Source organism: Rhinopithecus roxellana, chromosome 12 (assembly GCF_007565055.1).
Source record: "Rhinopithecus roxellana isolate Shanxi Qingling chromosome 12, ASM756505v1, whole genome shotgun sequence".
Classification (NCBI taxonomy): Eukaryota; Metazoa; Chordata; class Mammalia; order Primates; family Cercopithecidae; genus Rhinopithecus; species Rhinopithecus roxellana.
In genome coordinates, this window is record NC_044560.1 from 131,434,567 (window position 1) to 131,459,667 (window position 25,101).

Here is a 25,101-nt window from a genome sequence, read left to right on the forward strand (position 1 = left end):
AGGGCGACGAGCAACTGGGAATGTCTTCAGGGGGCTGCACCAGTCCCCAGCAGGACACCTGAGGGCGTAGGGCGGTTCGCGTGAGCACAAGGACATGCATACTGGTATCTACACATGCGTGAGGATTGCACAAAAACCCGCAGTCCTCAGGGCACACACAGGGTTCATAGCCACACAAGGGTGTTTCTTGTTTAGTTTTGTTTTTGAGATGTGCCCTTCTGCCCAGGCTGAAGTGCTGTGGCACGATCACAGTTCACTGCAGGCCCAACCTCCCAACTAAAGTGATCCTCACAACTCAGCTTCCGGTGTAGCTGGGACGTCAGGTGTGTACCATGACACCTGGCTAACTTTTTCTGTTTTTTATTTTTGTAGATAGGGTCTCTCTGTGTTGCCCAGGCTAGTCTCCAACTCCTGGGCTCAAGTGATCCATCTGCCTTGGCCTCCCAAAGTGCTGGGATTACAGGCATGAGCCACCACACCTGGCCACACATGGGTGTTTAAAAGGAGCCAAATTCACACCAAAACACACACAGACCTCAGGGGCACACATGCACAGGCACACAAGCAGTAGTGAGTCACTGCCTCTGATTCTCACGCATCAGACATGCACAGACCGGAGGCCCACCTATAGGTCCAAATTCCCATCCCTTGGCCTTGATGTCCCAAACAATACCAGCCTCACCAATACAATCACCAAGGCCACAGAGCAGTTACAGCTATCAGCGTCACACACAACCAGCACACATTCCTATAGACATCATCCCATACGCAGGTACTGGAAACGTACACATGTCACAAACACAGGGACATCAGCATGTTTACACACTTGAGCTTAAAACACAGATTGTCACAAACTGTCCACACAGTAACAAATTCCCTCCCTCCACAACAGGCACCTGAGTCATCATGCTTGGTATACTCCGCACCATGTCCAATCAGGAAACAAGGCCCCCAAGGCCATGCTGGTGGCTCACACCTGTAATTCCAGCACTTTGGGAGGCCGAGGCGGGTGGACCACCTGAGGTCGGGAGTTTGAGACCAGCCTGACCAACATGGAGAAACCCCATCTCTACTAAAAATACAACATTAGCCGAGCATGGTGGCACATGCCTGTAATCCCAGCTACTCGGGAGGCTGAGGCAGGAGAATCTCTTGAACCCGGGAGGTGGAGGTTGTGGTGAGCCAAGATCGTGCCATTGCACTCCAGCCTGGGCAACAAGAAGGAAACTCCCATCTCAAAACAAACAAACAAAAAACAGAAACAAGGCCCCCAAACACCATGACATTTGATTCTTCCATCAGGGACCTCTTCCATCTCCCTGCCATCTCAGAATAATGGAGGCCAAGACACAGGTGTAAACAATGCTTTATGGGGGTAGGGTGGGTGCTGGACAGGCCTCCAGGTAATAAATAACAGGTACTAGCAACAGCAGGGCCAGGCGGGGAGGTAGGGACAAATGACCCTGGTCTCAGGCTTTGGGAGCTCTTGGGGTATGGTTAGGGGTTCAGGGGGACAGAGGTTAGCCAAGACAGAGGAAGCAGCAGCAGGTACGGGATCCCCCTTCCCCCGTGGCTCAGTCTTGCCCCAAAGCCAGGCCCCACCAAGGAAGGGGGACAGGTGGCGGTGCAGCTTCTCCGGGGCCAGGGCAGGTTGGGACACGGCCTCTCGGAGCCTGGGCCTGGGCCCCAGCCGGAAGGGCAGGGCTGGTCCTGAAGAACAGGTGAGCTGAAAGAGAAGGGTGTGGTGACCTGCAGGGTCCCTGGGGTCTGTCCAGCTGGTCTCTATCTCATTTCCAGGTATTTCCCTGCCCTCCTATCTGCATCGGTCTGTCCATACCTTTCTTCTCCCAGTTTCTACATTGTCTGATTTTCCGTCTCTCCCCTGCAGGTAATTTGGGGCTTGCGCTGAGGGTACCTGCATCTCCCTGTTTGTTTGCCTCAGAAAGCTGTCTAAGTCTGTTTTTTGTTGTTCTTTTTTTTTTTCTCTCTCTCTTTCTGTCTAAGTCTGTAAAGCCACATTTCAACATCTAAATATCATGAATCTGGCTGGACGCAGTGGCTCACGCCTGTAATCCCAGCACTGTGGAAAGCCAAGGCGGGAGGATTGCTTGAGCCCAGAAGTTTAAGACCAGCCTAGGCAACACCACGAAACCCCATCTCTACAAAAAAATATAAACATTAGCCAGGCGTAGTGGCATGCACCAGTAGTCCCAGCTACCTGGGGGGCTGAGGTGGGAAGATGGCTTGAGCCTGAGAGGTGGAGGTTGCAGTGAGCCAAGATTGTGCCACTGCACTCCAGCCTAGGCAACAGAGTGAGACTGTCTCAAAAAAATAAATAGGCTGGGCGCGGTGGCTCACACCTGTAATCCCAGCACTTTGGGAGGCCCAGACGGGCAGACCACAAGGTCAGGAGTTCAAGACCAGCATGGCCAATGGTGAAACCCCCGTCTCTACTAAAAATACAAAAATTAACCGGGCATGGTGGCAGGCGCCTGGAGTCCCAGCTGCTTGGCAGGCTGAGGCAGGAGAATCGCTTGAACCCAGGAGGCGGAGGTTGCAGTGAGCCAAGATCACACCACTGCACTCCAGCGTGGGTGACAGAGGGAGACTCTGTCTCCAAAAAAAATTAAATAAATAAATAAATAAAATGAACCTGCCTTTGTATTTTTCTGTGTCCCTCTATGTTCCTGGATCACCCTGGCTCTGTCTCATTTCAGTGTTCCCCAAACTGGGGAGACGTTAGGTTAGTGTTTCTCACTTTGGTTGTATATAGCATTAACTGGGAGCTTCCAGAAATGCTGAAACTGGCTGGCTCATGTCTTTAATCCCAGCACTTTGGGAGGCCACAGCGGGAGAATTGCTTGAGGCCAGGAGTTTGAGACCAGCCTGGGCAACATAGTGAGACCCCATCTCTATGTTTTAATTAAGCAAAAGAAAAAAGTCCTGAAACCACTTCAGAATCTCTGGGGTGAGGCCTGGGCATCAGTATATTTTAAAGTTCTCCAGGTAATTCTAACCTGTGTCACTACCTTGATGGGAAAATCAGTTTGGTGGGCCTTGACCAATTTTTAAAATCAAATAGAATAGCATAGAACAGCAAGTATCAGAGTGCATCATAAATAATACGAATAGGCCGGGTGCGGTGGCTCAAGCCTGTAATCCTAGCACTTTGGGAGGCCGAGACGGGCGGATTGCGAGGTCAGGAGATCGAGACCATCCTGGCTAACACGGTGAAACCCCGTCTCTACTAAAAACTACAAAAAAAAAAAACTAGCCGGGCGAAGTGGCGGCGCCTGTAGTCCCAGCTACCTGGGAGGCTGCGGCAGGAGAATGGCGTGAACCCGGGAGGCGGAGCTTGCAGTGAGCTGAGATCCAGCCACTGCACTCCAGCCTGGGTGACAAAGCGAGACTCCGTCTCAAAAAAAAAAAAAAAAAAAAAAAAAAAAAATATATATATATATATATAAAATACAAATATTCTATTGGTTGGGCGGGTGCAGTGGTTCACACCTATAATCCTAGCACTTTGGGAGGTAAAGGCAGGAGAGGATCACTTAGGCCCAGGAGTTCGAGACCAGCCTGGGCAACACAGACACTCTCTCTACAAAATTAAAACATTATTTAAAAAAAAATTTTTTTTTTAAATGCAGGTGCATCACCTGAGGTCAGGAGTTTGAGACCAGCCTGGACAACATGTTGAAACCCTGTCTCTAATAAAAATACAAAGAAATTAGCTGGGCATGGTGGTGGACACCTGTAATCCCAGCTGCTAGGGAGGCTGAGGCAGGAAAATCACTTGAACTCAGGAGCCAGAGGTTTCAGTGAGCCGAGATCACACCATTGCACTCCAGCGTGGGCAACATGAGCAAAACTCCATCTCAAAAAATAATAATAATTTAAAAAGATATATTATATTGGTTGGCTGGGCTCGGTGGCTTATGTTTGTAATCCTAGCACTTTGGGAAGCTGAGGTAGAGGATTGCCTGAGGCCAGGAGGTTTTTTTGTTTTGGTTTGGTTTGGGTTTTTTTTTTTTTTTTTTTTTTGAGACGGAGTCTCGCTCTGTCACCCATGCTGGAGTAAAGTGGCGCGATCTCGGCTCACTACAACCTCTGCTTCCAGGGATCAAACGATTCCTCTGCCTCAGCCCCGAGTAGCTGGGATTATAGGCGCATGCCACCACGCCCAACTAATTTTTGTATTTTTAGTAGAGATGGGGTTTTACCATGTTGGTCACCCTGGACTCAAACTCCTGACCTTGTGATCTGCCCGCCTCAGTCTCCCGAAGTGCTGGGATTACAGGTGTGAGCAACCACACCCGGCAAAGCCAGGAGTTTAAGACCAACCTGGCTAACATAGAACATACCTCAAAAAAAAAAAAAAAGAAAAGAAAAAAGGAAAAGAGGCCAGGCATGGTGGCTCCCACCTGTAATTCCAGCACTTACAGGAATGCTGAGGTGGATGAATCGCTTGAGCTCAGGAGTTCGAGACCAGCCTGAGCAACATAGTGAAACCCCATCTCTTCAAAAAATAAAAATACAAAAATTAGCCGGGTGTGGTGGTGCACACCAGTAGTCCCAGTTACTTGGGAGGCTGAGATGGGAAGATGACTTGAGCCCAGGAGGTCAAGGCTGCAGTGAGCTGAGATGGTGCCACGGCACTCCAGCCTGGGTTACAAAGTAAGAATCTTCTAAAAACAAAGGTAAAGCAAAAAAATGTTATATTGGCCAACAGAGACAGAAAACAAATTGGTAGTTGCCAGGGGATGGGGGAATGGAGAGTGACTGCTTAATAAGTATGGGGTTTCCTTTTAGGGTAATGAAAACGTCCTGAGGCCGGGCGCGATGGCTCACGCCTGTAATCCCAGCACTTTGGGAAGCCGAGGTGGGTGGATCACCTGAGGTCAGGAGTTCGAGCCAGCCTGGCTAACATGGTCAAACCCCGACTCTACTAAAAATACAAAAATTAGGTGGGTGTGGTGGTGCATGCCTGTAATTATAGCTACTCCAGAGGCTGAGGCAGGAGAATCGCTTGAACCCGGGAGGCGGAGGTTGCAGTGAGCCAAGATCGCTCTACTGCACTCTATCCTGGGTAACAGAGCGAGACTGTGTCTCAAAAAAAAAAAAAAAAAAGAAAGAAAAGAAAACATTCTGGAACAACACAGAGGTGGTGATTGCACAACCCTGTGAATGTACTAAATGCCATTGAATTGTACACTCTGAAAAGTCACGTAAATGTATGTTATGTGACTTTCGCTTCAGTGCCAAAAAATGAAAGAATACTGGTGGTAGGAAAATGTGTTTGAGTTTTATATGTGGGTGGGATCTTCTACAGTCAGTCCTAGATCAACACATAAAATATATTTCTTCCTGCAGATCGCAGTCAACAAAGTGTGGAAAAAGCCTTGCCTTGTTACATTTGACCTGCTGAGGGCAAACTCTAGGACAGAGTCTCTGCTAACGCCCTGAGGTGAAGAGGACACACCCATTCCTTTGAGCTCAGCCCAAAGATGGATAAGAAGAAAACTTTAAAAACAGCCCTCATCGATCAAGTCTTCTTGACCATAAGGCGCCATTCTGAGCACTTTCGTAAATTAACTTATTTCTTCTCAACACCTAGAGAAGCAGGTGCTATTATCAGCCTCATTTTACAGATAAGCAAACTTCTTGCTCAGGCACAGCAGGTGCAAAGTCCTGGAAGGACAAGAGAGCACTTTCTGAAGACATCATCCTTGATTCCTCTCTCTCTTTCAGATTACACATCCATTCCATGAGGAAATCATGTTAGCTCTGCCTTCCAAGTAGATCCAAGGTCTAACCACCTGTTCCCCACCTGTCCCACCCTGGAGCTGCCAAGGGCTGGGAGGGGATTGAGCATGAAGTATAGAAGGGAGAATTGGCAAGACATACACATCCCCAAGAGAGGCGGGGATGGGACCAAATCCTGCAGGGTTTTGAAAGCCTGTTCAGAAGTTTGGGTCCCGGTGCAGTGGCTCACGCCTATAATCCCAGCACTTTGGATGCTGAGGTGGGTGGATCACTTGGGGCCAGGAGTTTGTGAGCAGCTGGCCAACATGGTGAAACCCTGTCTCTACTAAAAATACAAAAAATTGGCAGGCGTTGGTGGCCGGTGCCAATAGTCCCAGCTACTCAGGAGGTTGAGGCACCAGAATTGCTTGAACCCAGGAGCGGAGGTTGCGGTGAGCTGAGATCATGCCACTGCACTCCAGCCTGGGTGACAGAGTGAGACTCTATCTCAAAAAAAAAAAAAAAAAAGTTTGGACCAAGCATGGAGGAACAAGTAGTGCTTCCTGGAGGAGGGAAGGAGGTTGCCAGGGAAAATAGGCTAGGAATGGTGTTGCAGGCAGAGGCCCAGCATGAGCAAGGGCCCAGAGGAATGGGAAGAACTTCAGTGTGGCTGGAGTGGCCTGAGAGGTAGGGAGACGGACAAGTGGCTGAGGCCGGTGAGGCTGGGCTGGCAGGGGCCAGTCCCTGCAGAGGGTCAAACACCAGGCTGAAGAGTTCAGCTGTGTCCTGGGACCCTGAGAGGCATGGATGGTTTTGAACAAGGGAGTGAGAGGAGCAGATGTGTGTGTTAGAAAGACCCACTGGCCGCATCAAAAGGAGACAGGATTGGCCGGGCGCAGTGGCTCAGGCCTGTAATTCCAGCACTTTGGGAGGCCAAGGCGGGTGAATCACCTGAGGTCAGGAGTTTGACACCAGCCTCACGAACGTGGCAAAACCCATCTGTATTAAAAATACAAAAATTGCCGGGCGCGGTGGCTCAAGCCTGTAATCCCAGCACTTTGGGAGGCCGAGATGGGCGGATCACGAGGTCAGGAGATCGAGACCATCCTGGCTAACACGGTGAAACCCCGTCTCTACTAAAAAAAAAAATACAAAAAACTAGCCGGGCGAGGTGGCGGGCGCCTGTAGTCCCAGCTACTCGGGAGGCTGAGGCAGGAGAATGGCGTAAATCCGGGAGGCGGAGCTTGCAGTGAGCTGAGATCCGGCCACTGCACTCCAGCCTGGGCGACAGAGCTAGACTCCGTCTCAAAAAAAAAAAAAAAAAAAAAATACAAAAATTGACCAGGTGCAGTGGCTCACACCTGTAATCCCAGCACTTTGGGAGGCCAAGGCGGGTGGATCATGAGGTCAGGAGATCGAGACCATCCTGGCTAACATGGTGAAACCCCGTCTCTACTAAAAATACAAAAAATTAGCCAGACATGGTGGCACGTGCCTGTAGTCCCAGCTACTCGGCAGGCTGAGGCAGAAGACTCGCTTGAACCCAGGAGGCGGAGGTTGCAATGAGCCGAGACCGTGCCACTGCACTCCAGCCTGGGTAACAGAGTGAGACTCCGTCTCAAAAAACAAAACAAAACAAAAAAAATTAGCTGGCCATGGTGGTACACGCCTGTAATCCCAGCTACTTGGGAGGCTGAGGAGGAGATTCACTTGAACCCAGGAGGTGGAGGTCACAGTGAGCCAAGATGGTGCCACTGCGCTACAGCCTGGGCGACAGTGAGATTCTCTCTAAAACAAAACAAAACAAAAAAATGGCTCACGCCTGTAATCCCAACACTTTAGGAACCCGAGGCAGGCGGATCACGAGGTCAGGAGATCGAGACCAACCCGGCTAACATGGTGAAACCCCGTCTCTACTAAAAAAAATACAAAAAATTAGCCGGGCATGGTGGCGGGCGCCTGTAGTCCCAGCTACTCGGGAGGCTGAGGCAGGAGAATGGCGTAAACCCGGGAGGCAGAGCTTGCAGTGAGCCAAGATCACGCCACTGCACTCCAGCCTGGGTAACAAAGCGAGACTCTGTGTCAAAAAAATAATAAAAAAGACAGGACCGAAGAAAAAAAAAAAAAAAAGATTGGCCAAAACTGGAAGACAAAGAGTCTAGGGAGGACATGGACCCTATTCCCTTCTCAGCCATTCCTCTGCCCACCCCCTCGTCCTGTCCTCCACCATTTCTCCCCTGGACTTTGCAGCAGCTTCCTCTCTGGTGTCCTGGTGACCCCCTCTGCCCCTCACAGCCTCTTCTCTTTATGCAGGCAGAGGAAATCTATGAACCCCTGAATTGGATCCTGTCCCTCCTCTGTTCAGCAGCTTCCTGTGGCTCCCACACAGAGTATAAGCCAGAGGCTTCCCCAGGGCCTACAGGCCCTAACTGATCTGCTTCCTCCAACCCCTGACCCCATCTCATGCTGTACCTGCAAAACACACACAGGTCCTCCATGACGCCCACACTGGTTGCTTTGGTTACCCTCACCCACGCCAGGCATGCACCTCACTAGCAGCGTTGCACTTGCTGTGCTCTCGGCCAACGCTCTTGCCCCAGATCCCCACAGGCCCCCCCATCTCCCCTCCTTTACTCAAATGTCATCTTCTCAGTGAGGCTTCCATCATCTTGTTTAAAAGTACACTCTAGGCTAGGTGCGGTGGCTGACACCTGTAATCCCAGCACTTTGGGAGGCTGAGGTGGGCGGATCACGAGGTCAAGAGATCGAGACCAACCTGGCCAACATGGTGAAACCCCGTCTCTACTAAAAATACAAAAAATTAGCTGGGCATGGTGGCACACACCTGTAGTCCCAGCTACTCAGGAGGCTGAGGCAGGAGAATCGCTTGAACCCAGGAGGCAGAGCTTGCAGTGAGCCGAGATCCGGCCACTGCACTCCAGCCTGGGCGACAGAGCGAGACTCTGTCTCAAAAAAAAAAAAAAAGAAAAAGAAAACAAGGACGGGTACAGTGGCTCACACCTGTAATCCCAGGACTTTGGAAGGCCAAGGCGGGCAGATCACCTGAGGTCGGGAGTTCCAGACCAGCCTGACCAACATGGAGAAACCCCGTCTCTACTAAAAATACAAAATTAGCCAGGCGTGGTGGCACATGCCTGTAATCCCAGCTACTCAGGAGACTGAGGCAGGAGAACTGCTTGAACCCAGGAGGCAGAAGTTGCGGTGAGCCAAGATTGAGCCATTGCACTCCAGCCTGGGCAACAAAAGTGAAACTCCACCTCAAAAGAAAAAAAAAAGTACACTCTTGGCCAGGCGCAGTGACTCACGCCTGTAATCCCAACATTTTAGTAGGCTGAGGGTGGGTGGATCACTTGAGGTCAGGAGTTTGAGACCAGCCTGGCCAACATGGTGAAACCCCGTCTCTACTAAAAATACAAAAAATTAGCCGGGCGTGGTGGTAGTCACCAGTAATCTCAGCTACTCATGAGGCTGAGGCGGGAGAATCACTTGAACCCCAGAAGTGGAGGTTGCAGGGAGCCGAGATCATGCCACAGCACTCCATCCTGGGTGACAGAGCAATACCCCGTCTCAAAGAAAAAAAAAAGTACACTCCTCCACCCTATCCACCCATTTGTGCTTGTTTTATTTTTCTCCATAGTTCTTACCTTCCTCACTACTACATACTTTACTTATGTATTTCTCTTCTTTTCTTTTTTTTTTTTTTTTGAGACAATCTCGTTCTGTCACCCAGGCTGGAGTACAGTTGTGCGTGGTCACAGCTCACTGCAGCCTCGAACTCCTGGGCTCAAGTCATCCTCCCACCTCAGCCTCCTGAGCAGCTGGGACTCCAGGTGCACACTACCACGCCTGACTAATTTTAAAAAACTTTTTGTGGAGATAAAGTTGCTTTGTTGCCCAGCCTGGTCTCAAAGTGATCTTCCCATCTCACCCTGCCAAAGTGGTGGGATTACAGGTGTGAGCCACTGCACCCAGCCGACTTACATCTCGTTTATCACCTGTCTCCTCCAAAGAGAATGTCAGCACCATGGGGATGGGAGTCTGTTTTACTCCCTGCCATAGCCCCAGTGCCTTGAGCAGGGCCTGGCACACAGCAGGCACTCAATAAATCGTTGGAGAACTATGAATGGAAGGGTCAAGGTCTAGAGCAGGAAGCTGGCCTGGAGCTGCAGGGGACAGGTGGATTCCCTGTGGCCCGGAAGGTGTCTTTTTTTTTTTTTTTTTGAGACAGAGTCTTGCTCTGTCGCCCAGCCTGGAATGCAGCGGCTAAATCTTGGCTCACTGCAACCTCCACCTCCCAGGTTCAAGTGATTCTCCTGCCTCAGCCTCCCAAGTAGTTGAGAATATAGGCATGTACCACCATGCCTGGCTAATTTTTGTATTTTTAGTAGAGAAGGGGTTTCACCATGTTGGCCAGGCTGGTCTCGAACACCTGACCTTATGTATCCCCCCCCCCGCATCACATGCAACCCCTCTGCCTGTGTCCCCTCATCCCACCCTGACCCCTCTGCCTGCCCTATCCCACCCCTGATCCCTCTGCCTGTACCCCGACCCTGGCCCTGACACCCCTGGGCCTCTCCCCTGCTGGCTCTGACCCATCTCCCCCAGTCTCCCAGTGCTTCCCCATCTGGTCCTGACCTTTCTTTTTTTTTTTTTTTTTTGAGATGAAGTCTCGCTCTTATCACCCAGGCTAGAGTGCAATGGCATGACCTCAGCTCACTGCAACCTCCACCTCCTGGGTTCAAGCTATTCTCCTGCCTCAACTTCCCAAGTAGCTGGGATTACAGGCGTCCGCCACCACACCTGGCTAATTTTTGTATTTTTAGTAAAGGGGGGGGGGTTTTCACCATGTTGGCCAGACTGGTCTCGAACTCCTGACCTCAGGTGATCCGCCCACCTCAGCCTTCCAGAGTGCAGGGATTACAGGTGTGAGCCACTGTGCCCAGCCTGGCCCTGACCTTTCTGAGCTGTCACTGTCTGGAAGTGGGTCTGTCCCTCCACCCCCACCCAGTGAACTGCCTCCGCCCACCTGGGCCTCCCAAAGTGCTGAGATTACAGGCAACTGCGCCCAGCCAGATGCCTCCTTTAGCTTATGTGTTTTTGCATCTTTCTCTCTCACTCTGTTTCTCTTGCCATGACATGTTCAGTGTCTATCTCTACACCACCTCCCCCACTCCCAAGAAACCACCCTGCCTCTCTGAGCCCCCAGTGTCCCACCTGGCTCCACAAGGCTCAGCAGCCACACGGCTGAGGGGCCACGGCCTGGGCACTCCGAGGCTGCCGAAGCTGGCGGAGGGACGCATCCCCATACTGAATGCCGGATCCCATCCTCTCGGGGTCTAGCTCACCTGTCGGGGAAGGGGAGAGGTCAGCACTGGTTGCCTGGAGACCCCCAGGCCTGCCCTGTGCTCCCACTCGAGCCGGTAGGGGCCTCACCTGAGTCAATCTTGTTGAGGATGGTGCGGGCACACTTGAGGAATGCCTCTTCCACATTCTCACCTGTGAGAGCGCTGGTCTCCAGAAACATCAGCTCTGCAGGGGCACACACTCTGAGGTCAGGGCCCCAGTAAGTCCCCACCCTCCACTGAGCTCTCACCTGCTGACTCTCATCCTGTTCCTCCAATGTTCCATCTCCGCTTACCCTCACCTCAGGCCTCTGCGCATGCCATTTCCTTGCCACTGATGTCCGCTTCCCCATATGCCCACCCAGCTCTTCCTTCAGAGCTCAGCTCACACAGCTCCTCCTCCAGGAAGTCCTCCCTGACTTCCTAGGCTGGGTTAGGTGCCTACTTAGGGCTACCACAGCTTCTTGTGGCCCCCTATCCTGGCCCTGACCCCTCTCCTTGTGCCTCCTCATCCTGGCCCCAACCCTCTGCCTGGGTCCCCATCGTACCCCCCAGACCCTTCTACCTGGGCCTGCCCCATTCCACCCCTGACCCCTCTGCCCAGGCCTGCCCCATTCTACCCCTGACCCTTCTGCCTGGGCCTGCCCCATTCCATCCCTGACCCCTCTGCCCATGCTCCCCCGTCCCATGCAACCACTCTGCCTGTGCCCCCCCAAAACCTGGCTTTGACCCCTCTACCTGGGCTCCCCATCCCACCCCAACCCTCTGCTCATGCTCCCCATTCCATGTAACTCCTCTCCCTGTGCCCCCTCATCCCACCTGACCCCTGTACCTGTGCCTGCCCTATCCTAGCCCTGATCCCTCTGCCTGTGTTCTCCATCCCACCCCAATCCCTCTGCCTGCTCCCCTAGTCCTGGCCCTGACCCCTCTGGGGCTCTCCCCCGCTGGCTCTCACCCCTCTCTCCCGGTGCTTCGCCATCAAGCCCTGACCTTTCTGGGCTGTTACTGTCTGGCAAGTGGGCCTGTCCTTCCACCCCCACCCACTGAACTGTGAGCTCCATGCAGGTTGGGCCTAGGGCTGTCTCCAACACTGTGTCCCTAGCACCATCTAGGACAGGCACAGGCCAACCAGAGTCTACCGATCAGCCTCGTGACAAGGTCCCACAGTCAGAAAATCAGAGCTGGATTCGCACCCACACCTCTCTGATGGCAAAACCTCCTTTAAAACCTGGAGGTTGCAAGGCCGGGCACGGTGGCTCAAGCCTGTAATCCCAGCACTTTGGGAGGCCGAGACGGGCGGATCACGAGGTCAGGAGATCGAGACCATCCTGGCTAACACGGTGAAACCCTGTCTCTACTCAAAAGAATACAAAAAACTAGCCGGGCGAGGTGGCGGGCGCCTGTAGTCCCTCCCAGCTACTCGGGAGGCTGAGGCAGGAGAATGGCGTGAACCCGGGAGGCGGAGCTTGCAGTGAGCCGAGATCGTGCCACTGCACTCCAGCCTGGGCGACAGAGTGAGACTCCGTCTCAAAAAAAAAAAAAAAAAAACCTGGAGGTTGCAAACCAGGGGAACATAAGCAGATCTCAAGCCACCAGATGTGGGTGGTTTGGCCAACACAAAGTTTTCAAATGAGTTTATACTTACAAACCATTTTTGTTTTTTTTCTTTGAAACAAAGTATCTCTCTGTCCCCTAGGCTGGAGTGCAGTGGTACGATCATAGATCACTGCAGCCTCGAACTTCTGGGCTCAAGTGATCCTCCTGCCTCAACCTCCTGAGTAGCCTGGACCACAGGCATATGCCACCACACCTAGCTATTTTTTTTTCTTTTTTTGTAGAGGTGGGGTCTCCCTCTGTTACACAGGCTGGTCTCAAACTCCTGACCTCAAGTGATCCTCCTACCTTGGCCTCCCAAAATGCTGGGATTACAGGTGTGAGCCATTGTGGTTGGCCCTTGCAAGCCTTTTGGTGTGGGTGGTCAGTATGCTGCACTCCTCTTAACACTAGTGCCTGTTACTCTAGGATCTACCCCATCCCATCTCCTATATTCAAAAATGTGCCTTTTGCCGGGTGTGGTGGCTCCCACCTGTAATCCCAGCACTTTGAGAGGCTGAGGCGGGCGGATCACAAGGTCAGGAGTTCAAGATCAGCCTGGCCAATATAGTGAAACCCCGTCTCTACTAAAAATACAAAAATGTGTGGTGGCGTGTGCCTGTAGTCCCAGCTACTCGGGAGGCTGAGGCAGAAGAATCACTTTAACCCAGGAGGCAAAAGTTGCAGTGAGCCGAGATTGTGCCACTGTACTCCAGCCTGGGCGACAGAGCAAGACACTGTCTCAAAAAAAAAAACCTGCCTTTCAGGCCGGGCACGGTGGCTCAAGCCTATAATCCCAGCACTTTGGGAGGCCGAGATGGGCGGATCACGAGGTCAGGAGATCGAGACCATCCTGGCTAATAGAGTGAAACCCTGTCTCTACTAAAAAATACAAAAAAAAAAAACTAGCCGGGCGAGGTGGCGGGCGCCTGTAGTCCCAGCTACTCTGGAGGCTGAGGCAGGAGAATGGCGTAAACCCGGGAGGCGGAGCTTGCAGTGAGCCGAGATCCAGCCACTGCACTCCAGCCTGGGTGACAGAGTGAGACAACGTCTCAAAAAAAAAAAAAAAATGCCTTTCACCTAGGGCCATCGGGGGTTGCAATCTCTACATTAAACCAATACCCGGGAAGGTGTGGTAGGAGGAAAAATAGATAAAATAAAATATAATAAAAGAATTAATTAAACCAATACCCTATGCTGCCTCCCCACGGTAGGCGAAACCTTAGTAGCCAACATTAATCTAGCACCCGCTCCGTGGCAGTTGCTGAGGACTTTCCACAGACAATCTCCCTTAATCATCACAGCACACTGTGAGGCAGAAACACTGTGATCCCACTTTCCAGATGAAGAAACAGAACCAGTGTAATCACACAGCTCACTGGTGGCAACACTTAGGCTTTTTGTTTGTTTGTTTTTTGTTTTTTTTTTTTTTTTGGAGACAGGGTCTTGCTCTGTCTCCTAGAGTACAATGTCGTGATCACGGTTCACTGAAGTCTTAAAAACTCTCAGGCTCAGGTGATCCTCCTGCCTCAGCCTCCACTATAGCTGGGACTACAGGTATAAGCCACCACACCCACCTAATTTTTAAAATTTTTTTTTTTTTTTTTTTTTTTTTTTTTTTTTTTTGAGACGGAGTCTGGCTCTGTCGCCCAGGCTGGAGTGCAGTGGCCGGATCTCAGCTCACTGCAAGCTCCGCCTCCCAGGTTCACGCCATTCTCCTGCCTCAGCCTCCCGAGTAGCTGGGACTACAGGCACCTGCCACCTCGCCTGGCTAATTTTTTGTATTTTTTAGTAGAGACGGGGTTTCACCATGTTAGCCAGGATGGTCTCGATCTCCTGACCTCGTGATCCGCCCGTCTCGGCCTCCCAAAGTGCTGGGATTACAGGCTTGAGCCACCGCGCCCGGCCTAAAATTTTTTGTAGAGATAGGATCTCACTATGTTGTCCAGGCTGGTCTCAAACTCCTGGGCTCAAGCAATCCTCCCACTTTGGCCTCCCAAACTGCTGGGATTACAGGTGTGAGCAACCACATCCAGCCAACACTCAATTTTGAACCCAGACCTCTGAACCTCCACGTGCCCCTGCCGGGCACAGCCACTCACAGCCAGTAAACCCATGGTCCCTGTGGACTGTCCACCCCCACCACCACCTGGTCCACGACACAGCCCTCACCATTCTCCTGGGCAAAGCGGGAGGCCTCCAGGAAAGTGACCTCCCGCTCAGGGTCCAGGTCCTTCTTGTTGCCACAGAGGATAACCACGATGTTGGGGCTGGCCAGGGTGCGGGCATCTGTCAGCCAGGCAGCCAGTGAATTGTACGTCTCCCGGCTGTGGAGAAGGGAGAGGGGAGGGAGGCAGTGCAGAGAGGAGCCCCCCATGCCCTGCCCCACCCACCCCGGGCACCCACCTGGTGATGTCGTACACCAGCAGGGCTCCAGCCGCCCCTCGGTAATAACTCCGCGTCACCGACCTGTGGGGCCAGGGGGACCCAGTCACCCCCAAGGCTGGGATCTGCCCTGAGAATGCCCCCCTCTGCAGAGAGAGACTGGTGGTTCGGAGGCCCCCCTTCACTGCTGGCCCATCCCCCAAAACCTGGCCTTGGTCGGGTCGCCATGCAATTCCTCTCTGTTCTTGCATCTTTGCAGTCCCTCTCTCTCTTTGCCTCTCTCAGCTTCTATCTCACTTAGCTGGCCAGCTGCCTCTGTCTGTAAGTCTCCCTATCTTTGTCTCTCTGTGTCCCTGTCTTTCCATTGGTCTCTTTTTCTCTCTGTGTCTCTTACATGTGTGTCTTTTTTTTATTTTTATTTTTATTTTTTTGATGGTCTTGCTCTGTAGCCCAGGTTAGAGTGCAGTGGCATGATCTTGGCTCACTGCATCCTCGAACTCCTGGGCTCAGTCTCCCAGGGGAGGGATCCTCCCACCTCAGCCTCTGGAGTATCTGGGACTACACGTGTGCACCACCACACCTGGCTAATTTCTTAATAGTTTTTGTAAAGATAGGGCTTTGCTAGGTTGCCCAGGCTGGTCTCCAACTCCTGGGCTCAAGTGATTCTCCTGCCTTAACCTATGTGTCTTTTTTTTTTTTTTTTTTTTTTTAGTAAGAGTCTCACTCTGTCTCCCAGGCTGCAGTGCGCCATGATCTCGGCTCACTGCAACCACTGCAACCGCCACTTCCTGGGTTCAGGTGATTCTCCCACCTCAGCCTCTTGAGTAGCCAGGATTACGGATGCATGCCACCACATCGGCTAATTTTTGTATTTTTCGTAGAGATGGGGTTTCGCCATGTTGGCCAGTCTGATCTCAAACTCTTCAAGTGATCCGCCCACCTCGGCCTCCCAAAGTGCTGGGATTACAGGCATGAGCCACTGTGCCCAGCCCTACGTGTCTTTTATTGATTGATTGATTGATTGAGATGGAGTTCTGCTCTTTCACCCAGGCTGAAGTGCAATGGCGTGATCCCGGCTCACTGCAACCTCTGCCCCCCGGATGCAAGTGATTCTCCTGCCTCAGCCTCCCAAATAGCTGGGATTACAGGCATGCACTGCCACCTCCAGGTAATTTTTGCATTTTTAGTAGAGATGGGGTTTCGCCATGCTGGCCAGTGTGGTATTGAACTCCTGACCTCAAGTGATCCACCCGCCTAGGCCTCCCAAAGTGCAGGGATTATAGGTGTGAGCCACCGTGGCTGGCCCTATTTAATTTCCTATTTCTCCCTGTCTTGTTTGTTTGTTTGTTTCATCTCTCAGGCTCTCTCATGCTTACTTTTGCCTTCCCATGCATTTGTGCATTCGTTCATTCAACATTTTCTGAGCAAATCTCCCCTTTGCCTGGCCCTGCCCAAGCGCTGTGCAACATCTGCTTATCATTGTCCTTCTGTGTCAGGTGGAGGCTCCTTCCCAGTGTAGCCAACTCTGCATTCTCAGTCTCACCAGTCTGGGTCCTTCTGGAACTCATGCAATCATTCCACAAGCATTTACTAAACACTCACCGTAAACCTAGCCCATGCCACACACCTGTCTATCCTTCAGCCCCTCTCTCTGCCTCTGGGCTCTGTGCACCTCCCGCAGTGAATCCATACACAAGTATTAACTCACCAGCTACTAAGTGCTCCCATAGATCACACTTTTCCATGGACTGAATTCCCTCTATTTCTCTCCCTGCTCTCTGTCTGTTTCTCAGACTCGCCTAAGGTTTCTAGGTGTCGATCAACTTTTCTGCAGTCATTTCCTAAAGACCAACCACGTGTTGAGCCCTATGCATTTCCCTCTTCCTCTCCCACAACACGTCCATTTCTCCATTTCTCTTTTGGAAAGATGGGATTTCACAATGTTGCCCAGGCTGGTCTCAAACTCCTGGACTCAAGTGGTTCTCCTGCCTTGACCTGTGTGCCTTCAGTTCCCTATTTCTTGCTGTCTCTTTCTGTTCCATCTCTGTGGCTCTCATGCTCACCCTTGCCTTTCCATAAATCTATGCATTCATTCATTCAGTGTCCAGCTACACCTGTCCGACTTGCCCTGTCTCCCTCTCTGCTTCTGACCTGTTTCTCTGTGTCTCCTCACCTCCCTTATTTATTTATTTATTTATTTATTTATTTATTTATTTATTTATTTTTGAGACACAGTCTCACTCTGTCATGCCAGCTGGGGAGAACTGGTGCGATCTTGACTCACTGCAACCTGTGCCTCCCAGGTTCAAGCAATTGTCCTGCCTCAGCCTCCCGAGTAACTGGCATCCACCAGCACAGCCTAGCTAAATTTTTTTGTATTTTTAGTAGAGACAGGGTTTCACCATGGTGGCAGGCTGGTCTCGATCTCCTGACCTCGTGATCCGCCCGTCTCGGCCTCCCAAAGTGCTGGGATTATAGGTGTGAGCCACTGTGCCAGGCCTCCTTACCTCTCTTATCATTCTCTCCAACTCTCTTAGTCTCTCTCTTGCTCTTTTCCTTTCTGGGTGTGTGTCTCTCAAGTTTCCCCTTCTCTTTCTGTTTCAGTGTCTCTCAGTCTCTATCCCTCACCCCCTCCCCAAGCTACTTTTCTCTCTCTCTTTTTCTTTCTTTGAGATGGGGTCTCGCTATGTTGCCCAGGCTGGTCTCGAACTCCTGGGCTCAGGCAATCTTCCCACCTTGGCCTCCCAAAGCACGGGGATTACTGGCATGAGCCACTGCACCTGGCCCCTACCTCTTTTTCTTCCGCCATCTCTTTCTCTCCAGTACTCCCTCTCTCCTTGGATATATATACCTGTTAACTATGGTGTCTCCCCTCTCAGTGTCTCCAAGTGACTCTACACACACGTCTCTCTCTCTCTTTCCTTCTCTCTCTCTCTCTTCATCACCCTTGGGAGCCCAGCCCACCTACCGAAACCGCTCCTGGCCAGCCGTGTCCCAAATCTGTAGCTTCACAGTCTTCCCACCCACGTTGACCACCCGGGATCCAAACTCCACGCCGATCGTGTGGTTGGAGTCCTGCTTGACTGGGAGTGGGAGGAACAGAAGGGGCAGTGCAGGGAGAGAGGAGGCAGCTCAGAGGATCCCCCATCCTCCAAGGCCTTCTCAGTCTCTACAAACCCATTCTCATTGCTGGAGTGACTGAGGTCAAGGAGAACCTAGTAAAGGACATATGACAAAGCAAGGACCAAAAAGACAGGACTGGACTTGTACCTATGGCCAGCCCTGCCCTCCCCACCAGCTGCCCACCAGCCCACACCATGCCCATAACCACAGCTCAGGGTTCCCAGGACCACTGCAGGAAACTCACACTTATTCTCAATGAACTGATGAAGGAGACATGATTTGCCAGTTCCTGCACTGCCAATCACCAGGAATTTGAAGAGGAAGTCTGACCAGATGGAGCCAAAATCAGGGATACCCACAGGGAGAGAAAGATACAGGGAAAAAGATGGATTCCAATCCAATCTGTCTCTCTAACCATCACAGTTAGAGGGAGAGAAACAGACATAGGCAGAAACAAACCAATAGGTAACAATAACAGATAACTCTTATGTAGTACTTGCCATGTGCCAGGTACATTCTATATATTTTTTTCAACTTTTATTTTAGGTTCAGGGGATACATGTGCAGGTTTTTTTTGTCCTTGTTTTTGTTTTTTCGAGACAGAGTTTCACTCTTTGTAGCCCAGGCTGGGGTGCAATGGCGCAATCTTGGCTCACCACAACTTCAACCTCCCAGGTTCAAGCAATTCTCCTGCCTCAGCCTCCCGAGCAGCTGGGACTACAGGCATGCGCCACCATGTTCAGCTAATTTTGTACTGTTAGTAGAGACGGGGTTTCTCAATGTTGGTCAGGCTGATCTCAAACTCCCGACCTCAGTGATCCGCCCGCCTTGGCCTCCCAAAGTGCTGGGATTACAGGCATGAGACACCGTGCCCAGGCCACATGTGCAGGTTTGTTACATAGGTCAATTGTGTGTTGTTGTGGGCCAGGAACAGCTCTAAAGGTCTTTACTTACATCAACAGCTCCCATCATCCTCAGGAAAACTCTATGAGGGAGGCAGCCTAAAAATTATTCCCATTTTCCAGATGAGGAAACAGACCAGAGAGGTTAACTGACTTGCCCCAAGTGACAGAGCTAGGCAGAAGTGAGATTCAAACCTAGGCCAAGGGCTCCAGAGTCCCAGATCTTAGCTATTTCATCGCTAAAGTCTCTTGATAGCTATTTAAACAAGGACTACCATCTAGCCCTTGTTCCTCTTCCCCTCCTACCACCCTCTGACTCATTCACTCCACTATAGCTCCTGACCTTCAGTCTATTCCCTGAAAACGACAAGCTGGTTCTCACCTCAGGGTCTTTGCACTCTTCTCTTCTGTATTTGTTGAACGAATGCGGCTCCCTCTGACTCCTAAACCTGCGCTTCCTCCGCCTCCAATCACCACCTCCTGTGGTGCATCCCTACTGATTTTCCACCTCCCGACCTCTCCTTCCCTCCCTCTGCCCAGACCCTGGCTCCATTCTCATGCCTAAGCCCCACCCCTTGCCACTAAGTCCTGCCCCTAACTCAAGGACAGCCCATACCCAAACCCATTCCAGAGCTCTCTCCAGCCAGATCAGCCCCAGGGTCCCGAGCTTCCATCCAGTGTTCCCTCTAGCCCATAAGCCCGACTCCTGCCATTAACGCAGTCAGCCCCGCCCCTTCACTCAGGCTCCGCCCAGATCCATAAGGCCCACCTCTTCCCTCAGGGCCTCCCTGAACCCCTAAGGACCAGTTCCCTCAAATCCCGCCCCAGATCTATTTAACCCACGCACCAGACCCTCAGGCTCCACCTAAATCGATTAAGCTCAGCCTCAGACCCACTAAACCCCTCCCAGCATGCACTGAGGCCCTGCCTCCATAACACCAGACCCCGCCCCCTGATCTACAAAGCCCCGCCCATTCCCACAGGCCGCATCCTCCCTGGGCCCAGACCCAGGACCCCTGCTTCGGCCCACCACCCTCACCGTAGGTCTCGGCCATGACTCGGTCGCGGCCGCTGAGGGCCGCAATATGGCGCCGCGGCCGCGCCTGCTCCTCGGCTGGCAGCCGCTCCACTCCGGCTACAGCCCCGGCTTCTTCCTACTCCCCGTGCCCGGCACCGCCACTTCCGCCTCCGCCCCCCTCCAGCGCGACCCGCTCCAGCAGCTGGATACCAGACCACGCTTTCCGAAGGGCGGGATTGGCGGACTCGCGGGCAGGGGGCAGGACAAAAGGCGCGGATTGGTGGCGTGAGAAGCCCAAAGGGGTGGAGCCAAGGCCAGCGATTGGCCGAGCAAGTGGGAAGGGACGTGCAGAGCTGCTTTGCCGAGCCGAGGAACGGATTTAGTCTGGAGTCCGGGGGCAGAGTCGAGTCTCCGGATTGGTTTGGAGCGGACTTGGGGGAGGGGATACGAATGCAAAGAAGGGGGCAAGGGCAGGATTGACAGAAAGAGACTGGAAGAGGAGCTGATCTTGAGCTGGCGGGAGCGATTACTGGTCTCAAAGGCAAAAAGGAGGAAAACTCGGAAGATAGGCGCAGGTTACTTCCCGCCTCCCTTTGCAGATAATCTTCCAAGAAAACCTTTGCTCTGCGATTTATATCCTCCGCGTAGTCCGCTTGGCTCCCTCCCACTGGTCTAGAGAGGACACAACCCCCTAGTTGGGCTGCTTAGGTTTTCCTTTGCTTGTGTCCGAAACCTAAGCTTAGGAGCCCTCCTACCGCACAGGGCTTTCATCAGTGAAACACTGCCTAGCAACCACTGACGTTACCATATGCAGCGGGTTAATTGGTTAGATTCAGGAACCCAGAGAAACATTTTATTTGTATAGTCCCTACCCCACCCTACCCCACCCCAAAGACCACAAAGACAGGTCGTTTGCACTGGGCTGACTGTATTTGCATAAAGCCAGGGAGGGGAAACGGCAGGGCCAGCAGTAGGCTGAGCTCACTGGCAGTAGAAATCCCATTTCTGAAAAAGAGAAAGGGGAAACAGTGGAGAGAAAACCAGCGGTCACACCACAAAGGATCTAATGGTTTTAGCAAAGGCTGCAGTGGCAGGGCCCAGGTCTGGCCACACAAGTGCTACGCAAATTAGCCTAGAGCCCTCTAATCTTTGCACCTCCCAACTGGACCCATTTTACTGGTGAGAAAATTGAGGCAGGGAAAGAATTTCTCCCAGCGCACACACCTAGGGAGCCAAGGGTGGTAACATTTCTGCCCATCCCCACAACCTAAGGGTCCTCCCCCCAGATTTTTTGCCAGCCCCCATGACACTCACGTCTGTCTTCACATCGACTTTGCCAGGTTTCAGGGTCTGGTCCTCTCGGACAATGCTACTGGGGAAATAGCCCAGGCGAGCGGCCAGATCTCCATAGTAATCTCCCTGAACCTAGGGAAGATGAGTTAAAAGCTAGGGTCTGGGAAGATGGCAAGCTTATGCCTGCTGAAGGCTTTGCATTCTCCCTTCTCCCTGATCTCCACGTAACTGGCTCCATCCTTGTCATACGAATCTCAGCTTAAATGTCACCTGTTCAGAACCTTTGCTGACCACCCAAGTCAGTCTCTGTTCATTCTCACATCAGCGCATATTTGCTTCTATTATTATTATTATTTTGGAGACAGGGTCTCACTGTGTCGCCCAGGTTGGGGGGTGCAGTAGCATGATCATGGCTCACTGCAGCCTCAACTTCTGGGCTCAAGCAATCCTCCCACCTTAGCCTCTCGAGTAGCTGGGACCACAGATACACACCATGACACCCAGTTAATTTTTAATTTTTTTTTTTGTAGAGATGGGGGGTCTTGCTATATTGCCCAGGCTGGTCTCGAACTCCTGGGCTCAAGCTATCCTCCCAACTTGGCCTTGCTTGGGATTACAGGTGTGAGCTACCGTGCCCGGCTGCTATTTTTTATGACTTGCTTTTTGCTCATTTCCCTCCATTAGAATAAAAAGGATCATTTGGGCCGGGCGCGGTGGCTCAAGCCTGTAATCCCAGCACTTTGGGAGGCCGAGACGGGCGGATCACGAGGTCAGGAGATCGAGATCATCCTGGCTAACATGGTGAAACCCCGTCTCTACTAAAAAAAAAAATACAAAAAATTAGCCGGGCGAGATGGCGGGCGCCTGTAGTCCCAGCTACTCGGGAGGCTGAGGCGAGAGAATGGCGTAAACCCGGGAGGCGGAGCTTGCAGTGAGCTGAGATCCGGCCACTGCACTCCAGCCTGGGCGACAGAGCGAGACTCCGTCTCAAAAAAAAAAAAAAAAAAAAAAAAAAAAAAAAAAAAAAAAAAAAAAGGATCATTTGTTGTTGTATCTTGGTGTCTAGAACAGAACGTGGGACCATAGCAGGTGCCCTAAAATTGGTAAATAAAGTGAAAATAGGCTAGGGGTGGGGGCGGTGTCTCACATCTAGAATCCCAACACTCTGGGAGGCCAAGGTGGGCAAATCATGAGGTCAAGAGTTCAAGACCAACCTGGCCAGTACGGTGAAACCCTTTCTCTACTAAAAATACAAAAATTAGCCAGGTGTGGTGGCGCATGCCTGTAATGCCAGGTACTCGGGAGGCTGAGGCAGGAGAATCACTTGAACCCAAGAGGTGGAGGTTACAGTGAGCCGAGATTGCACCATTGCACTCCAGCCTGGGTGACCCAGCAAGTCTCTGTCTTGGAAAAAAAATTAAAAATAAATAAATAAGGGCTGGGCGCAGTGGCTCATGCCTGTAATCCCAGCACTTTGGGAGGCTGAGGTGGGCGGATCACGAGGTCAGGAGTTCGAGACCAGCCTGGCCAATATGGTGAAACCCTGTCTCTACTATAAATACAAAAATTAGCCAGGCGTGGTGGCGCATGCCTGTAGTCCCAGCTACTCAGGAGGCTGAGGCAGGAGAATCGCTTGAACCCGGGAGGTGGAGGTTGCAGTGAGCCGAGATCGCACCACCGCACTCTAGCCAGGGCAACAGAGTGACACGCTGTCTCAAAAAAGGGAGGGAGGGAGGGAGGGAGGGAGGAAGGAAGGAAGGAAGGAAGGAAGGAAGGAAGGAAGGAAGGAAGGAAGGAAGGAAGGAAGGGATATCCCCCCACAATGTCTATTTCAGTTCATCCCCCTCAAATCTTCCCTTTATGGGGATAATGAATCTACCCCAGGGTTAGGGTTAGGGTTAGGGTTAGATCTTCCCTTTATGGGGATAATGAATCTACCCCAGCCCTGTACCCTTCCCTCTTTCACTCTCCCAAGACTCACACTGCCTCCCCAGAAGAGCCGCCCACGGCCCTTCAGCTTGGAGAAGACATACACCACTTGGCCCCGGTGAATGGTCAGGAATCGGCAGTCGGGGGCCATGTAGTCCTGAAGGGCCACAGCCATGGAGATAGGGTCTAGGGAAGGAATAGAAGGGAATGCAGCACCCTCCACACAGGCTAACACCCCAAGCCCCCAGTTCTTCCCTCCCCACTCTTACGGCTGCACTCCTGGTCTGCACACAGCTTCCGGTCAGCCAGCTTGGGCATGGGGCCACCCCCGACACCAGGTCCGGAGAAGGCAGACAGCAAGACGATGACACCGAGGAACACCAGGGACCAGGCCATCGTGGACTGTGAGCAAGAGAGTGAGCAAAGGGGTGCTGAGGTCTCCAATTTCCTCCCCTCCCTCTCTCCCATAGCTCAAGGAAACTTGTGTTCTTGGTCTTATCCCCACCCTAAACCAGTCCCAAATTTCACCCACACCACCTAGAAGTTGCTACCCAGCCAGAACCATTTCAAGGATAGGGTAAAGGCTGCAAGCCCAAGGAAATTCCCAGATAAGGTCCAAAGCAGCTCACAGCTTTCCCAGTGACAGCCCCCTCCTCAACAATCACAGAGGCCCAGACAAGGTGGTTGAGATATTCAATTCCATCTTCTCTTGACTTGGCTTAGGTACCTGGGCTCCTCTGCTGTCCCCTCTGGCGACAGAAGCAGGAGGAGCCTGTAAGGAAAACCACCTTGGAATTTCCTGTGCTGTGGGGCAGGAGAACAAGGCAGCCCTTTGATGACCAGAAACAACTCAGCCCTGGAGTACTGACTGAATATTGTATGCTGAACCTTAGGCTAGGCAATGTCCCACCACAATCACTATTTCTCTGCACCAGCCGCTTCCCACTGGATGACCTGGGCTAAGCTATTTCTCCTCGCAGAGCCTCAGCATCCTTATATGTAAAATGGGGACAATAAAAAAAGCCAGTAGTTACAGAGCATTCACCAAGTACGTATTTATGTTATGAACTCAAATGGATACTCTGTATCATGTCAGGAGGAGTGATTATAAACCCTCCCTTTCTTTTCTGAGACAGGGTCTTACCCTGTTGCCCAGGTGGAGTGCAATGGTGCCATCGTGGCTCACCGCAGCCTCAACCTCCTAGACTCAGGCAATCCTCCCACCTCAGCCTCCTGAGTAACTGGGACTGCAGGCACAAGCCACCTATGCCCGATTAATCCATTTTTTTTAATAATTATTTTGAGGTAGGGTCTTGCTCTGTTGCCCAGGTTGGAGTACAGTGGCATGATCCTGGTTTACTGTAGCCCCTATTTGCTGGGCTCAAGCAGTCCTCCCACCTCAGCCTACCGAGTAGCTGGAACCACAGACATGCACTATTATGCCCAGTTAATTGTTTGTATTTTTTGGTAGAGACAGGGTTTCGTCATGTTGCCCAACCTCATCTCAAACTCCTGGGCTCAAGCAATCTGCCCACCGTGGCTTTCCAAAGTGCTGGGATTACAGGCATGAGCCATCAAGCCCAGCCTAATTTAATTTTTTGAGACAGGATCTTGCTGTTGCTCAGGCTGAAGTACAGTGATGTGATCATAGCTCACTGCATCCTTGAACCCCTGGGCTCAAGAAATCCTCCCCCGTCAGGCTCCTGAGTAGAATAGTAGGTGGGTCACCATTCTTGGATGATTTATTTTT

The 25,101-nt window shown here is 51.9% G+C and overlaps 2 protein-coding genes and 1 long non-coding RNA gene across 4 annotated transcripts; 1 reads left to right on the plus strand and 2 right to left on the minus strand.

Annotated features, from left to right (window-relative positions):
• Nucleotides 1-1,348: 1,348 nt before the first annotated feature.
• Nucleotides 1,349-20,326, minus strand: RAB4B (RAB4B, member RAS oncogene family). Its single transcript, XM_010380826.2, has 8 exons — nt 20,151-20,326; nt 18,454-18,534; nt 18,055-18,169; nt 15,108-15,170; nt 14,874-15,028; nt 11,200-11,295; nt 10,981-11,111; nt 1,349-1,726 (listed from the first exon to the last, which is right to left on the minus strand). Exons 1-7 carry the CDS (start codon nt 20,164-20,166, stop codon nt 10,996-10,998), a joined length of 642 nt encoding a protein of 213 aa, XP_010379128.1. The 5' UTR covers nt 20,167-20,326; the 3' UTR covers nt 1,349-1,726; nt 10,981-10,995.
• LOC115892417 lies at nt 20,217-24,211 on the plus strand. The gene is made up of 3 exons (XR_004052306.1): nt 20,217-20,704; nt 23,646-23,767; nt 24,075-24,211. It is a non-coding gene; the product is annotated as an uncharacterized LOC115892417 (long non-coding RNA).
• MIA (MIA SH3 domain containing) lies at nt 21,039-24,081 on the minus strand. 2 transcript variants are annotated; one of them, XM_030913855.1, is made up of 5 exons: nt 23,981-24,081; nt 23,621-23,753; nt 23,404-23,537; nt 21,444-21,554; nt 21,039-21,134 (listed from the first exon to the last, which is right to left on the minus strand). In XM_030913855.1, exons 2-5 carry the CDS (start codon nt 23,745-23,747, stop codon nt 21,111-21,113), a joined length of 396 nt encoding a protein of 131 aa, XP_030769715.1. In that variant the 5' UTR covers nt 23,748-23,753; nt 23,981-24,081; the 3' UTR covers nt 21,039-21,110. The 2 variants fall into 2 exon arrangements, with proteins under 2 accessions (XP_030769715.1, XP_010379129.1); XM_010380827.2 differs by having other exon boundaries at nt 21,041-21,134; nt 23,621-24,081.
• Nucleotides 24,212-25,101: the final 890 nt, after the last annotated feature.

Coding starts and splice junctions, on each gene's coding strand:
- MIA (XM_010380827.2), bottom strand. CDS start 23,819: ATGGGAGAGAGGGAGGGGAGGAAATTGGAGACCTCAGCACCCCTTTGC. Junction 23,538..23,620: donor TGCAGACCAGGAGTGCAGCC/GTAAGAGTGGGG, acceptor TTCCTTCCCTAG/ACCCTATCTCCATGGCTGTG. Junction 21,135..21,443: donor AAGTCGATGTGAAGACAGAC/GTGAGTGTCATG, acceptor TCTCTTTTTCAG/AAATGGGATTTCTACTGCCA.
- RAB4B (XM_010380826.2), bottom strand. Junction 15,029..15,107: donor CTGGTGTACGACATCACCAG/GTGGGTGCCCGG, acceptor CCTTCTCCACAG/CCGGGAGACGTACAATTCAC. Junction 11,112..11,199: donor CCTCAACAAGATTGACTCAG/GTGAGGCCCCTA, acceptor CTTCCCCGACAG/GTGAGCTAGACCCCGAGAGG.